This window comes from Cyanistes caeruleus, chromosome 2 (assembly GCF_971803275.1).
Source record: "Cyanistes caeruleus chromosome 2, bCyaCae1.hap1.1, whole genome shotgun sequence".
NCBI lineage: Eukaryota > Metazoa > Chordata > Aves > Passeriformes > Paridae > Cyanistes > Cyanistes caeruleus.
Window position 1 is genome coordinate 99,878,471 of NC_141702.1, and position 16,772 is coordinate 99,895,242.

General features: G+C 38.5%; 1 protein-coding gene across 49 annotated transcripts in view; it reads right to left on the reverse strand.

Annotated features, from left to right (window-relative positions):
• Nucleotides 1-3,823: 3,823 nt before the first annotated feature.
• Nucleotides 3,824-16,772, reverse strand: part of ESRRG (estrogen related receptor gamma) — a 392,986-nt gene continuing 380,037 nt past the window's right edge. For all 49 annotated transcript variants that reach the window (XM_086878677.1, XM_086878688.1, XM_086878702.1 and 46 more), the window contains one exon: nucleotides 3,824-7,558. In XM_086878677.1, the coding sequence (XP_086734803.1) occupies nucleotides 7,314-7,558 (245 nt within the window). In that variant the 3' untranslated portion in view covers nucleotides 3,824-7,313. The remainder of the gene's footprint in view (nucleotides 7,559-16,772) is intronic.

Genomic DNA, 16,772 nt, shown 5'->3' on the forward strand with positions numbered 1-16,772 from the left:
CCACTTTCTACATATAAGTAACGCTCTTCATAAAGAACACCACTTAGTCTTATGACAAAATTCCTCTACTGTGACACAGAAAAGCACTGACATCATTCTTGAAGGCTGCAGAATTTATGGCACAGTTAATTATTAATTTGGCTGGAATTTGTAAAGTAGAAGGGAGTTTTTGTGCTTTTAGGCCATGCTCTCAGTGTGTAAATCTCTCATATGGCTGCCATAATTATATTCCTGCAGCTATGTTGTCACCTATTGTAATTTTTCTGCTAATAAGAAAATTTAAACTAACCAGGAATCCTAAATTTGGAGACTAGTTGTTTATTTCAAATATACTCTAGAGAAATAATAATGCAGTTCTGCTCTGAATTTAATTTAAACAGGAACAGGCAAAACAAATCTCTGCGGAGGGCATTTGACAATAATAAAATATTTCTCCCAGCGGGTGAGCTGGTAGCAATTGTATTGTTGCCATCAAAGCTCACGTTTCAGCAGGTCATTACCATCATAACAAGCCCTTGGACCAACTGGCATGGACATGCAACATTGAGCTCCTGATGGGCACATTATTTCAGACCTTTAACTTCATGGAGAACAAGACAAATACTCCTGGGAGCGGAGGATTATATTTTGAAATTCCTTTCTTTTCTGTTCTGCTTAATAATAAGAGCCTGCGTGTAATCAATCTACCGCCACTTGCTCCTTTATATTAACGGGGATTGTGAGGAGCCAGCTTGGGAATGTGAACACCAGGAGTCAGCGACCCTTAATCTTAACGAAACACTAACGATTAGCATGGCCGGGATGTGGCAGCACAAACACTTTGGGATAAAAATGGCAGAAGCAAATAAATGCATCCATATTCTTTTCCACAGTTACTTGGGGCTTTCTTTCCCTTTCTCTAATAGAAACCACAAGGAGGAAGTTTGTGATCTGTATGTTAAAGGCAACCCATGGACACACAGAATCAGCTTTTCATTGCAAGAGAAAACACACGCCTTGCGAGGCAGCTATGGCAGGCAGGCTGGATAACAAAGGATAGAGTAATTAGCAAAGTGCCATGTGAAATCAGAGACCTACATTACACAAGAGACATGAAATGCAAAGGAAAGGAAAGGTGGAAGTGAAGAAACCTGTTAAGGAAAACTAACAAAGGCTATAGAAGAAAATGTTGAAAACAGGTGGAAGTTGTCCTGTTCTTGAGTTTGGTGCAAGATCCATGACAGGTAATGTTAAAAAATTTTAAAAGAGGCATTTTCTCCTGCAGAAACCTGGACACAAAAAAATCTCAGGTGTTTTTGGGCTTAGGTTTTTTTCCCCTCTAGGGTATGACTGGGCAATGCCACAGGAGGTCACTTAAAAATGTACAACATGAGGGCTTGTCTAGGGACAGTATTTCCATTTCTGTTCTCTTTCATAACCTTCCTTTTGGTTTTGGTGGTTTTTTTTTTTATCCATATTTAGTCTTTCAGCACTGGCACTGGTAAGAAACACACATAACTGCACTGTGCAATAGCAATGACTGGCACATGATTTTCCTGCTGTTTCTTTCACTGAGAAAGGATCAGCTGCAGGGACCACACGAGGACACTTCTAGTTGGTGTTTGCCAGACCTTCTCACACTGCGCACTAACAAGGTCAGAAAATCCCCGCCAACCAAATAAAGAGCCCAAATGACATCAAGTTAGGCCATTACTTGACTGCAAAACTCCAGAGAAAATTCATAGCCCCGCACAAACCCCATGCCACGTAGGTGACCAGCTCAGGGAATGGTGTTGTCCTTTCAGATCATCGACAGCTCTGGCTGAGGGCATGCGTACCAGTGAGGCAGTGAGGGGCAGCGGAGCTGTCAAGCAAACAGTTCCAGAGGCAAAAACCCCACTCTTGGACTGGGGTGGCTTCTTTTACCTGGGAGACAGGTGGAGTAGGGGAGGGGAAGGGGGATGTATAACACATCAATCAAAACCTGATTTCACTGAGCCATACCCCCAGTAGGAGGACTCTTGGTTTGCCATTGTATTTTAGCCAAGTGGTGCTGCGGTAGCCACAGGCTGGGACGGCAGCAGCAGAGAGCTACAGCAGGATGTGTTGTCCAAGCTATGAATGCCAGTATCCCAAGCCCTTTTTTTATTTTCTTTAAAGACTAAGTAGCTATTTCCGCAGTTTAGAAAGGTTTGTGCTCCTAGCCAAATTCCCCAGATTCCTACTGAAACATTTCCAAAGGATTTCTGTGCCCATCCTGGCTTTACTGCAAAGACAGCATAGGGAGAAGAAAAAAACCCAGAAAAACTCTGCAGAGACAGAGCCCTAGGAGAAGCTTCATCTGAGAGTTTTATCTTCTGTGATGCTCAGTTTCTGCTGTATGGTGCTTAATGATCCTCTCATGAAAAATGGTACAGAAAGCATGATTTTTTAACTGCATGTGAAAACTTCAGTCAATGATTAGGGTCAAACACATGTTGAGGAAGTCTAGGAGTGCCACTTCTTATAGATTATTTTCCTTTTGTATGTATACATTTTTAACACTGCCTTTTTAACTTTTAAGGCGCAGTATTAGGTTTTCTTGTGAAGATGTACTTTGCAGTAATTAAAAATCAGGAATCTAATAAAAAGGGGGGAAACTACCAAGAAATGGGGAAGGCCAGCTCTGTGCACACCCACTGTATGTGTGGATGGATTGATGGATGGATGCCTGTGTACGCAGCAGTGCCAACACTGAAGCCAATTCTGATCATCTTTGCAGAGTCCACGCAGGATTCATCTTCCTATTGCCCTGCTGCTCCTTTTATTCAGAAAAATCCCCCTATTTCCCAAGACAGCTAAAACACAAGACAGCATGGCAGCAGGGCAGGGCAGGGGTGCCTCTCGCTGTGTTGGCACTTGGAGGCTGTGAAGCACAAAGAGCCCGTGGTGCTGCCCCGGTGCCGCGGCTGACACGGCTCCTGTCCCCAAGCAGCCCCCGTGCCATCAGCCAGAGCCTCCAGAGGACAGCCAGGAGCGAAGGCGAGAAACACGTCGGTGAACACAACGACAAAACACTATCAGGATAGGCTAAAAAGCAAGAAAAGCACACATTAGCACTTCAGTGATGGTTCCAGAAGGGTCCACAGGACAGAGGGGCTGAGCCCGAGCGAGGGGGGCTGCAGCCCCTCAGAGGGACGGGGCCCAGAGACCCTTTCTGGCCACTTTTCCCCAGCACTGCTTAACCCGCCTGGATCCCGGCAGCTTTCGGGGATCTTCGTTAACACCCGTCCATATCACTGCTCTGGGGGCTGTTTACTTCCATTCAGCAACACCGGATCAAGTAATACAGGTTTTTTTTTCTTAATTTATTTTTTATTTTTACTCAGAACACATTAAAGTAGTCTCCTGCAGTAGGAAATGAATGATAGACTTGGTTGTTGATGGAGAAAGCAAAAAACTACTTCTATATGATATTAATGTGATCTTAAAATAGTGGGAAAGTTTTCTTTTATGACATTGACAGAGAGGCAATGATTTTGAGTAATGCAGGTTGATGTGAAGATGCTTTAAGATTAAATAAGTGCTATATAAAGGCCTGCCAGCCTGAATTCTAATGTGCTATGAGACATTTTACATATTTAAGAGTATGCAAAATGTCTTGTACCGCACTAGAATTCATTCTGACAAGGCTTTATATAGCATTTATTTACACTCATGTCGTGCTTTAAGGGAGAAGTGCAAACGCTGGCTCCGTTTTGAATGGAAGTAACAAAAGGCAACGCTAATTGCTCTGTTTCCTCCTCCAAAAAAGAAAACAAAACCAAAACAACCCCACAACACAAAAAATAAAATAAAAGCAATCAAAAGTGGAAGCTTGTTTAATATTGCTCTACCATCATCCTGAAAGGCATAATAATTTGAGTTACACATCTGAACTGATTGGAGTTACAGAATCATATCTCCTTTTTGCATTTAACAATATATACAATATAAAATAAATACATTTACACAAATGGACATTGGTTGGAGCACACGGTATGATACACATCACAAAAATATACAGTTGATTGCTATACAGATGTGAAGCCCATCTACAGCTATAGACATGTTTGTTTTCATTTGTTGTTTTGTTTCGGTTTTAAACTACTGGCTATTATGCAACTCCTGGATTATTATAAGCAGTTTAATTTTTTTTGTCCTTTTGCGATCTTTGCACAATAAGACTGCCATAAAATGTTTTCCTAGGCAGGTAAACAGAGACGCTTAAATAATTAAAATACAATCACCAACACCCATTTTCTCTTCTATAAGAAAAATAGCAGTTTTAATTTTTTATATCTTTTTATGTTATCATTTAAATGCAAAATACTGGAATAAATACAACAATCTGATCTGATTGAAACAAATGTGTAACTTCTGGGAGTTACACAATCATATTGCTTTAAATAAGAAAAAATTAAAAAATGAAGCAAAAATAGAAATTAAATTGTTATGGCTAAAACATACACCCTTTGAAATTTTCCCAACACTTCACATTAAGTAAGTGGTCTTGAAAGAACTCTTCTCCAGCAAGGTTTAAGATGAACAACATTATAAAGCCCGTGCAGTTTTTTTAGCTAAGTTTCAGGTAATGGTTTTACAGTCTTGAGATACTTGTTCTTTTGCAGCTCCAAAAAATTATGGAAAATGAAAACTAAAGTTTGCACCGTGTGCCTTTAACACATCTCCATTTTTTGTGTGTTTTTTGTATACTTCTATTGATTGGCTTTTGACCCTGAAGCCCAAGTTCTTTAATGTGATACAGCAAAAACAATATTTATATTATATATTTATATATATATAGTGTACTTGAACAGTAGCAACTTAAACCCTGCAGAAACTTTCTGGAAAATAAACTTTTTTTTGCACTCTTACATATATAAATAATCTTATAGAATCAGCACCTTTTTCCCAGGAGTTGTATTTTTTTTTTTTTGACATTTTTCAAAAGGGATGTGCCAATTTCTGAACTCCTATCACAGCTATAAATTTCAAGTTATTGACCATCTGAATGAATTGCTAATGATGATTTACCTAGAATCACACTACAGTCACTTCTCTACTGAGAAAACACAATCTACAATATAGTCCCATATAGCTAATGATAGATACACAGTTTTTTTTTTTTTTCCTAGCATGAGGCCGAGAGAGTATCGGCCCATTGTTATTTTGTTTAAAGCACACAACGTAGCAATAGTTTTGGAAACTTGTCCGCACCAAAAAAGTTTTGCAACAACACAGAGCGAGTTAATAACAACATCTGAGAGATGATTGAATAAAAGCTATATTTACAGCATTTAAAAATTAGACTTATCTATAATCTTGAAATATTCAAAGTTTTATTTCTAAGCTATACATTGGTATTCTATAATAAACTGTTACAGAAATTATCCCTTGTTTTGAAAATATTATGATTTCAGTGTGTATCTGTTCATAACGAGTATTTGTTTGGAGTTTCGATCTCTTAATTATTACTAGGAAGAACTTTATTACCGGTAAGGAATAGAATATACTACTGTAATCTCCTGAGGAATTGTACATCCAATATTGTCTCTAATTCTACCCTGTGTCTATAAGCACACACCACAAGAATCCAAACACCACAAGAAGAACAAGACAACAGTCTTTGAATGCAACATAAAAATTCAGAAAAGCACAGCAAACATGAAACATTGAAAAGCTGAACTACATTTCTTTTGTTTGTTAGGATTACAATTTTAATTACATCTGTGTACATAGAATAAGGATGTTCACATAGTACAGGGAGCAGCTACTAACACTGGTACATTGGTATAGCATTTGATGGAGGTTATTGTTTATTGGTTATTTAGCGACTGTAGTTTTCTGGGGGCATCTAATCGGTTTATACATTAGATTACACCTCGTAACAGTCTTGAAACTGACTGACTTTCATGCTGTGACAATACTGGTTGAAAAGCACATATACTGGTTTAGCTACTTGTTAAGGATCGCCATTTACAAACGAAAATCTAAATCAATAAATAAAGTACAGAAGTGTTAAATTCTTCAATTTGGTCAGAAGTCTACTTCTCTGATTTCTTAATTTTGCAAACGGCGGCATTTGCCTCATTGCCTCTAAGCTACTATTGTTTCATAGGGTTTTTCTTCGAGTGAGGTTACAATTTTGCAAACAGGCAGTAGTATCTCGTTCCTTTGCAACTGAAGCAGTAAGAAATCACTGGGCGACCGCGCCCCTGCACAGTCGCTGTCTCCTAACGCCCTTACGGATTGGTATTTGACATGGAGTATTTCTATGGTAGACTACTCGGATATACTGCAGGTGTAATCTAATCCTTTGAGTCAGTGAACATTTAGTTATAAACTGGAGCTCATGTTAAGAAACTGGATGTTTTGGACCAGACTGGCACACAACATAAATTGCATCCGTGATAATATGCACCTTCCCTTCGACTATTGCTTTAGTAAGATAAATTCCCACATTAATAAATGGCTGAAAACTGGTAAAGCTGGTACAAAAAAATCTCCATTAGTAAGAAGAAACAAAACATTTAAAAAAATCTTCCTTCAGGATTCATTTGTCCTTCATTATTGTTCATCATTGTTCAAGCCAGCACAAAAATGCAGTATTTCTTTCTCTTTAGTATTGCATGAATGAATAAAGCTTAAACTATTCCCTGAAAAAGTTACATCGTAGCTAACCTAAGAAATATCTGGAAGACTTGAAAAAACAATTAAGGAATCAAATGGCTGTAACTGATCTAGATGGAAAATGCAATGGTAAGAAGCAGCCGATGCATCGTCGCTTTAGTCGTCTAATTAGAGACTGCTCCTATGAAATCTAATACTGCATTCAGTCAGTTCATCGTGTTGTACTGTACTGCTAGGTACGGTGCTTCTCTCTTTGATTCCTTTGTCATTGGGGACATTATGGTTCATAATAAGTTCACTGGCATCCATATTATGGATTTCCATCCTTTGGCAGGCCTGGCTTCCATCTCTCTTCAATTAGAGACCTCTTTTAAAAAGTTCAGCAGCAAAGGAAAAAAAAAAAAAAAAAAAGAGAAAAAGGAAAAAAGGAAAGGAAAGAACAGAAAGGAAAAGGGAGAAAAGGAAAAGGAAAAGAAAAAACTGCATCAGAAAGACACAGAAGAAAAAGTTGAAAGCTGCTTCACAGTCTTGCTGCTAAATATCAGTGCAGTCATTTAGTCATTTTTTCCTTAATTAAACACTAAGTTTCTTTGCCATTATTATCCTGTTTATTTTCCCTTTTTTTTTTCTTTTTTTTATTTTTTTTTAAAACGTGCATGATGGGGAAGCCCATGATGCTTTAGTCAGACCTTGGCCTCCAGCATTTCCAAAAAAAGTTTGTGCATGGGGACTTTGCCTTCCAGTTTGATGTTGTAGAAATGCTGCACAGCCTTGGTGGAGGTTTGCCTCAGAAGCGGGAGAGTCATCAACATCTTGCCTGCACGGCGAGGATCTTCCATGTGCTGCCCGGCCTCGTAATCCTGCAGAGCCTCGTGTAAGACGTCCTGAAGTTTCTGCACTGCCTCAACATCCTCTATGTGCATTGAGTCTGCAAAACAAAGGAGCAACAGGAGGTGTCAGTCGGGTACGCCACGAGTTTGATAACGCTAAGGCTGCTCGACACTTTCACTGGTTCTGCCCATCCTCTTTCACAAAGAGGGAAGATAATTACCCATTAATTTCTGTACTGACCTTTAGGAAAGTGTATTGAAATGCTGAGGAACTACAAACGTACAATTAACTCCTGGGTAAGTAATTCTTCTCCTCATCCTCCTCAAACAAGTACAACAGTCACCCTCGGTGCTCCCCAAATCATCTGTCTGGTTACTGCTTTGAAGGAACGACAGTGCCAAGGGGCTGAAGGAATGGAGGGCTGCATTCTATCAGGGAAGCAAGGATAAAGCAAGGATGCCCTACTGTGGAAAAGCTCAGCAAAATTCTATGTTGGCTTCCAAGGCTATCGCGTTGGAAGCTCAGAAACACTGACTGTGGGATTAAGACCACTGCACCAACACAAGGGAAATGCTGGTTTGAAGGGATTTCCTGATAGGTTTTAGCAATTTTTTTTCCAAATATTCAGACAGACAGGCAACACTTAACATGTTCCTGAACAGCTTTTGTTTGGTGAAGCTGTTCAAGAACATGCTACGGTAAGGTGTAATCCTTCTCTCCCACCCCCACAGACAGTGGTTCATCTTGTTAGTGTTGGGGTTTTGCATTTTTTATAAAAGACTCAAAGCAAACACCTTGCCCTGCACCTTTGCAGGTGAGATGCCTTGGTGGTGTAAGTATTGAGTGACAGGCCCAGACACAACACACACCAGGAACTAAACTAAACTACGTGACCCAAAAAGATTAAAGCAATGAAAGTGTGAAATAAAGAGAAAATATCTAACTGAAATAACTGTAAACCCCTCAACTGGATAGATACAGAAAGTGAAGATGTCCCTGAGAACACGCAGTTACTGGACCATGCTGAGATTACTTTGGATGAGCAGCCCTAATTCTCTGACTTTTATGTAGTCATAAATGCCAAAGAAACCCTGATGTGGTCCTAAGTGAGGTGAATGCAAGTAAGGAAAAAAAGTCATAGGTGAAAGAGGCCACCAAACAGCCCCTACCAGCTACCAAAATTGGGATGGTCACCAGACTTACAGAGCCAATAAAATACCACATGAAAATACAACTACTGTGAGGGGGTACAAGCCCCAGGGACAGGCCACACTGTGCAAGCTTTGCTCAGGGTGAAACTGGGACAGGGAATGATTGAAATTCATCCCTGAAAACTCGATTTAATGTAACAATGCTTTGCATCCTAATTTTTGGGTTTGGAATAAAGCTCCTGTTCCCAGATAGAATAACAACTGAAGAGCCGGATGGTGAAGAATCCACTTCCATCATCGCTTCCATGCCCTGTAACCAGCACTCTGATGCTCTGGATCAGTATTTGACAGAGTCTCATGTTTTACCCTGTTGATGATTAAACATCAAATTTTGCACGTGCTTCAAATATCTGAATTACATTCAGAGTATTAAGATGCATCTAAGATTCACTTCCTAAAAGCTGTCATGCAACTGTTTCCTCAGATAATTAGGCCAGACAGTAAATACCTGTCTCCTTTCAATTACAAACATGTAAACTGAAACACAAACCAGTAAGTAACAGGTTAACAAAAATGTTCCAGCTATTATTGTCACAACAAATGTGCAAATTGAAAAGAAAAAAAAATAAAAGTTACAGCTCCTGCTCTAAAACAGACACTTAATTATACACAAGTTTGGATCATTTAGCACGTTTTATTGATTCTGATGACAGTTTATCTGTTAATTACACATAATGGAGTCCTATGGGAATTTTACACGTTTAATAATTCTGAGACTTAGTGAATACATGCTCTAAGAAGTATGCAGCTAAGACATAAGCTGCTGGGATGTGATACTGCACATCAAGGTGCACTGTGCTGAAAGCACAGAAACAGAAATCTCTCTCTTAGGGATAAAGAAGGCTACAACATTTTGAAAAAGATGACAGGCAAATATTACTTCTAGCAAAATTTAGTTCTAATTAATATGAGACCATTCCCTGAATCCATACATTTTTGATAGTTTTCTAATATGGTAATTCTATTCAGTAATTCTGTGTCAATAAGAGAAAAGCCCTGAATTCTGTGTCCTACAAACAGATATAATCGATACAGTCATGCTAACACACACATACAGACGTGACTGATGTCTTAAGCACAGGGTCCAGCCACCAGGCTTTAATTTGGAATGCAATCTCCAAAAACATTGTTGTCTTTTCTCCCTAACTCTTTACCAAGTCCTTGGATATTCACTGCTGTGCTACAGAACACACTATCTGCTACTCCAAGTAATTTTTCCATAAACCATGTGCTGTTTGTGCAGAAAAAACACCTTTTCCTCCTCTCCCCAGATCCACAGTGCCACAGCCAGATTTGCTGGGGAACAAATAGGAGTATTTTATCTGCAACAAATCCTTGATGAGTCAAAGACTGACTGGAGATTGTGACTATAAGGGTTTAGAGCTTTTAACCCTTTACAAAACTGGTCTTTTTTTCCCCCCAGAATCAGTATTTGTAACAGTGACCATAAGTTTGCAAATAGATGGATGGAGCCCAGACTAAATGTATTTTTCACACAGAGCTGAAACTTGGCTAAGATGTCTAACTGTGTAGTTTGGAGAGCAATTTGGCCTGCAGTGTTAGGAATATCTATGCTCTACATATTACTTACAATGAAAATGAGTGAGGAGGGAAGAGAACATCCCCCAGAAAGGAATCAAACCTGCCCTTTGACACAGCTATTACATTTCATGCTTTAAAACTCTTCCACTGTGTGGAAAACATCCAAACACAAGGGCTCTTAACCTCTCCTTGCAGGGGTGATTGTGTACCATCCCTCTGGTAAACAGGGAAATTATTTACATGGAGAAGTAATAGTACTAAAGCATTTAATGCATTTGTTGCTGTCTTTGAAATTAATTTAGTAGCAGGGAAGAATGTGCCCAGCCAGCTCTCTGCCCTTAAATGGTGGTTCATGGAGCAGTTCAGGAAGCTGTGCCTTGGGGAACAGATTTGGCCACAAGGAATGGGGTAAGAAAAAACAGCAGAGAGAGGGGCACTTCCAGTGGTGATTAAGACTTCAAACTGTTCTTTTAAAATGGTGATTTAGCTTGAAAGATTTAAAAATTATGTAATCAAATTACTATGATAATTTAACTCCCCATTTACAGAAAAGATTCAAACTCATTTCAGCTGTACTCATTCTAGTGTCTGCCAATGTTTAAATGCAAACTCAATAAATCTGTGCTATTTAATTAGACCATGATTCAGCTTGCAGATTGCTCAGGAAAATATTAATCTCCACAAAAATCCTTCCTTAAGTTTCAGCCTTGCAGTCTGGAACTTCCACTTTATTCCTGATATTAAACGAATGTAGATCTTAATCCCTCAGGTGTAGGCCTTTGAAAATAAGGAAAATGGTTGAAAATGCTGAACTAGCCAAGGGGAAAAGAAGAGGAAAAACAAAAGAGAGAAATCTTTTCAGTAACTACAGACTGGCAGATGTAGAAGTGAATTCAGAGCAGGCTAAGTCATTGCTAACTATGGCTCATGTATTGGGATAAACCAAATCCTCAGAAATGCCATCAAGAACCACTATAATTTAAGGAAACACAGACAATTTACGTGACAATCTAGAAATAAAGGAAAAATTCTACAGAAAATATGAAACTAAATTATAAGTGAGTTTCAAGGTTCTTCCTATACAATAAAACCCCTTTATTTTTATGTGTTGGTTTTTGTTGTTTTTTTTTAAGTGGCTTTGCAGGCGGTCTGAATAATTTACAATTACATCCCACACTAGTGATATCCAGAGGAAACCTATAGGCAGATGTAACACACTTAAAAACCAGCCCCTATGTAAATAATGAAATTAAACAGGGTAAGTTCAAAGTGTGATTTGCATGACAGCAGAATTTGATGGTAAATGCCCTCCAAAAACATGATCCCAGGCTGGTGAAACTGAAGACAGACAAACACAAGACTTGTTGATACAAGTGCTGAGAACATGGGAAATCCCTGGCAAGGAAGAATTTGTTTCTGATCAAAGCTGCCATGGGAGAGAGTGAGATCAACAAATGAGGACATGGACTCATTGAGCTCTGCTTGGAGAATCTCATTCTATCCTTGTAAATACTTTCTTTCACCATCACAGGATGGCAAAATACAATTGTACCTCTTCTGATCAGTTGATTGATCAGATCATTGCACAGAAATAAGAGAAAACTGGAGTTCTCATTCAAGAAAAACACCGCAAGGTCCAGACAGAAACTCAGATTACAATCTACCTCATTTAAAATTCAAGCTTCATCTCAATTGCAACAAATAAACATCCAGCCACCCAGGAATCATTTAGAACACATCACAAAGGGTGACAACTAGCTAAAAATTGGAAAACACCTGAACTAAGGGTAAGGAAACCTCTCAAAATCCCACTTTGAGGATTAAGTTAAAGGCTAGTATCTATATATTTTGTATATAACATCATTCAGAAGTGTAAGGAAACCAGATATCTTAAGTGAAGTATTTCTTCACGTCAGAAAATTCAGACAGCAAAAAGAAAATAGGACAGTGAAACAAGCAGCAGGGAGCACACAGCAGTGAATACACACATTAAGATGCTGGTAAACCACATTGGAGAGGTAGATACCAATAAGTACTTGAAATACAGCAACTGCTGTGATGTTTCTGATTCCATACAGCTGAGCAGTTCACAAACTCAGTCTGGAGAAATCCCTTTAGAAAGCTGTAGAATCCTGGAAAAACTGGATGGGATCAAGATTAAGAACAAAAAGCAAAAATGTAAGGATGAAAAAAATCCTAATCCAGGTAGTGTTTCAAATAAACAAGTTTTGGGGTTTTTTTTTATCTAGATAGTACTGCCAGTCCAAAAACTCCAAGAAACTTACTGCAGTGTTTACTAAGGGGTGAATTGTTCTCAGAACTACAGAACCCCTTCCTCTGCCCCTGAAAAATGTGCTAGACTTGCAGAAGGACACAAAGTGCCGGCCCACATTGTGTTTCTGTATATTTTTATGAGAAACACAACACAGTGACATTTTGAAAAGCATACTGCTTAAGACAGAAGCAACCCATGGAAATTGCCAATCGCAAATCAAACCCTCATCCAGCAAGAATTCCTGTCCTTTTTCCATCCAGAGCTGGATTTACCCCAGACCCTTACTTTGGTCTTCCCTATGTTGGGTAAACAAATATACTTAATTTTGACCTGCCTGTTTTTCCTGAACATAACTGTTTGCTGGGATTTGCATGGTTAGGCTAAGAGACAAGCACAGAGGCAAAAAGAATATTTTTCCTTACAAAAACATATGGGGAAAATGGTCTGATATCTGGAGTATTCTATTGGAAACAGACATTTCAACTGGAATAGATGCTGAAAATGAAAGAGGAATAAATGAAGAATTCCTTGTCCATAGGAATTAAAGGCAGTGAAAACTGAAAACAAAGGCTTGTGCGATTGATTTTAATGAACGAGGCCTTAGTCTGCATTGCCCTGGTTTGGCTTACTTTTCAGAAGAGATAAAAACTGAAGCCTCAAGACAGTTTTTAAAACACAGTAGGAAATGAAGGTGCATAAGAAAAGAAATTACTTCACAGAATGGGGACTTTATTCCAGGTACTAACTGGGTTAGCAGTGAATTAAAATCACTGGCCACAAGGAGGTTAAAACATAGCAAACCAACATTTCCTTTTTTATTCCTGAAATGGCTTACTTTCCACTAGGAGAGGTAGTGAGGGCAATAAATATAAGAATATTTGCTGCAAAGCAGAAAAGGAAGCACACTATGAACTGGTTCAAGACCCTACACCATAAGGCTAATAAAAGCCTGGAAAATGGGGAATTTTTTCCCTTTTGAATATAGATTGATAGATAGATTGATAGAGCTGGGGGGTGAGAAACCAAGTAAAAGAAAATGTTTAATGAAGACTTCAAAGTATTTTTATTCACTGTAAGATATAAAAAATTACCACAACTAACCTTGAGGGCAACTCAGTTTGGACTCGCTTCTTGCCCTTCATGACTCTCATGCTACTAACATGTAAATACTATCTGCTTATTACCTAAGTGAGGAATAGGTCCAAGTTACTTAGTTTCCTAGAGTAGTTTCCAGGAAAAAAAAGAAAAAAAAAAAAAACATTAACCAGTGATTAAGCATTAATTAACCACTGATTAACTCAACTGCCATTTCCTAATGCATACATTAAGAAACAGGTAACAGAATTACTCATTTTCTTTAAGAATTGTGGGTGTCATCTATTTGATTACATGAAAACAGAATGTGACAAATAAACTGTTTTCAAGAAACAGGGAAACCTTGAGTATAGTGGTCACTTCCTTTTCTAAAAATTTGTTTCTGTGCTGTATTATTCTCTATACAAAACTACATGAAAGAGTTAAGACCTTATTATTGATATTTGTCAAAATAAAGACAAGTAACACACCCTTAACAGCTATGTGGGTGTATATCTATATCTATATACCTATCTATATGTGCCCAGTCAAGATAAATATGTCTTAATCATTAATTCAAACACTAACAAGATGACTATACAAAACAAAATTAAAAAGTGGACATTATTAGAAATGAAATACACCATGTTGTGACATGCACTGGGAATAAAGATGATGTCCTGTGGAGTAAGTGATTTACTGAGCTCTACCAATTAATTTCTATTATGATAATATCATATAATGGTGATAGCCTAGTGCTCTGAGTACACTGTGCATGGAAAGCTAAAAAACTTACAAGAACTTACTAATTTTTTAACAGGATGAGATGATAGTATAACTTTACTGGCACCAATATTGATCTGCACTTCATTATGCTAAAATGCACAGGATAATTTTCAGTTCACACTCTCTGTACCAAAAGGGTGATTTTTAATTTATTTTTTTAGAAGAGTTAATATCAACGACCAGAAATATGAGGGTGAGCAGAAGTCCTTTTCTCCTTCTTGTGGTACAGGCTACACAGCCAGTGATAGCATTTAAGATTAAATTTTCAACAGTCCATAAGGCTGTACTTTTAAGTGCCTAGCATCCACATTTGGGTCAGGTTTTTCAAGATGCCAGCAGCCTTTAAGCAGATACACAGAGATCAGCTATTCAAATGTGCTGAGGTATTTTGACACTCCTGGTCCTTACATTAGGTCTTAGATGGGAACTGAGCTTCTCTTAAGACTCTGGTCTCAGGTGTGACTCCTAAGCTCTTCTGCAACAATTGGCCTGGAGGCCCAATTTAGTCCTTACTGATTGGGCAAATTCAAAAAACTTCTCACCTGCAACTCCCTGTTTAGTGTTACCCTAATCAATACACGGGAACACATCCTGGCATGGAAGAGACGAGCAGCTCATCTTTTCCATGCCGGAGCGCTCCCGTGCGCGTGCCTGCACTTGTGTACACTTCAAGCATATTTTGTAAATATTTCACCTTCCCTTACACACGAGGAAGTAATTGGTACATGCATGTTTTGGAAACCATTCAAAGTTGATTTTCTGCGTGGGTAAACAAAGTGCTCATTGGTGCCAGCTCGCCTCATTTGGGCGGTGTGAGGCGGAACGCAGGGCAGCCGTGTCCCGCAGCTTCCAGGTACCTCCTGGCTTTTGTGTACAGAAGGCAGGGAAAGAAGGGAGGAACTCATGACACCGGCATGACAAGGGCAATGCCAAGGAAAGAGTGACTTCTCTGAAGTATAAAGGCTGTGTTAATTACTATCAAATCAATGCAGATGCTTAAATCTAACCTGATAAATTCCATATTTGCATATTAAATGTAACCATTGAAATCATGCCTGCACAGACTTAAGGTACGCACGACTGAAGCGTCTATACACTTTAGTATTGTGCTCTTACATGTGTATTTAAACTTCCCAGAGGCTATATGCACTCAGTTTGAAATCAGTGACAATCTACAACATAGCCACATCTTGCATTTCTGGAAATTTATGGAAGCTGGTGTGGCATTGCCAGCCCTGCATGGGGAACATTTGATAATGGCTGTCAGAGAATGTCCCTGAAAAACTGCTACTCCTCCCCACCTTTTAGGGACCAAATGGCAGGATTATCTCAGATCCAGCACTGCACAAATGGGCTCTGTAGACCTAAAGGAAAGTGTGTGTTTTAATGCTCTTGCTACTGAGATTTGTTGGCCAAAACAAAGCTTGTGGTATTTATTCAAACAAAATACAATCGATATGAAGACAATCTACAATTTCTTTTTCCTGCTTCCAAACACCAGCAGGGAAAGTACTGTGACACTGTATCATAAATCACTAACACAGATACAGAGCTATAAAACCATCTTTGTCTACTGCTTACAGTAGAGTCAACCTGGGAATCTTTCCAGACAGTGTGGATATGGCAAAAGTGTCTGAAACACGCAAGATTTCTTATTATACTCTCCACAGCTATAAAAAGGCTAATATATTTTAAACTGGAAAAAAATAAACACTGGAAGAAAGCAGAAGTAGCAATAAAAATATATTAAAATGTGAATTGCTACTGGTTGATTTTCTAATGGCTTTTTTTAAAATATATTTTCATTAACCAAGTTCCTAGTTATATGAAAATGAGCTATTCTGCTTTTGTCTATTTAAAAAAAGACAAAAAATAATTAATTCAACTTAAATTTTATTTTCATTTTAGCAGCATTTGTAAACTGAAAGACTAAGGGCCTGATATCCACTGATGGGCTGTAATCCTGCAGGTGCTATTTTATATCTACAGGTTAGTGTAGCTACAACTGGTAGAAGTTAGGTTATCTTGTGTATGCACAACCTGAAGCTGAAATGCTGAAAGTCAGCATCTGAAACACTGTTGAAAGGGAAGTGGAATGTCTGGGCAACTTTTTAATTCCTCCTTGCAACAGCTTCATTTTAAGACAGCAATTTTTATTTCTTTCAAGATGAGGGAAGGAAATGTTTTCACTTCAATGTGCCCTGAATTTTAGTATGCTGAACTGTATTTATCTCTGACATTATCCTGGTTGTAATTTCCAGCAAAGTTAATGAAGCTACAGATGATTTTGATACACTCTATGCACAGTGTATGACTAAACTTTTTTTTGGCAGCAGTTATTTTTTATTATTACTTAAACACTGCATATCTTTTTTTTTTCCTTCTTTTTTTTGGGGTGAGGGAGAAGGTAGGAATGGTATTTA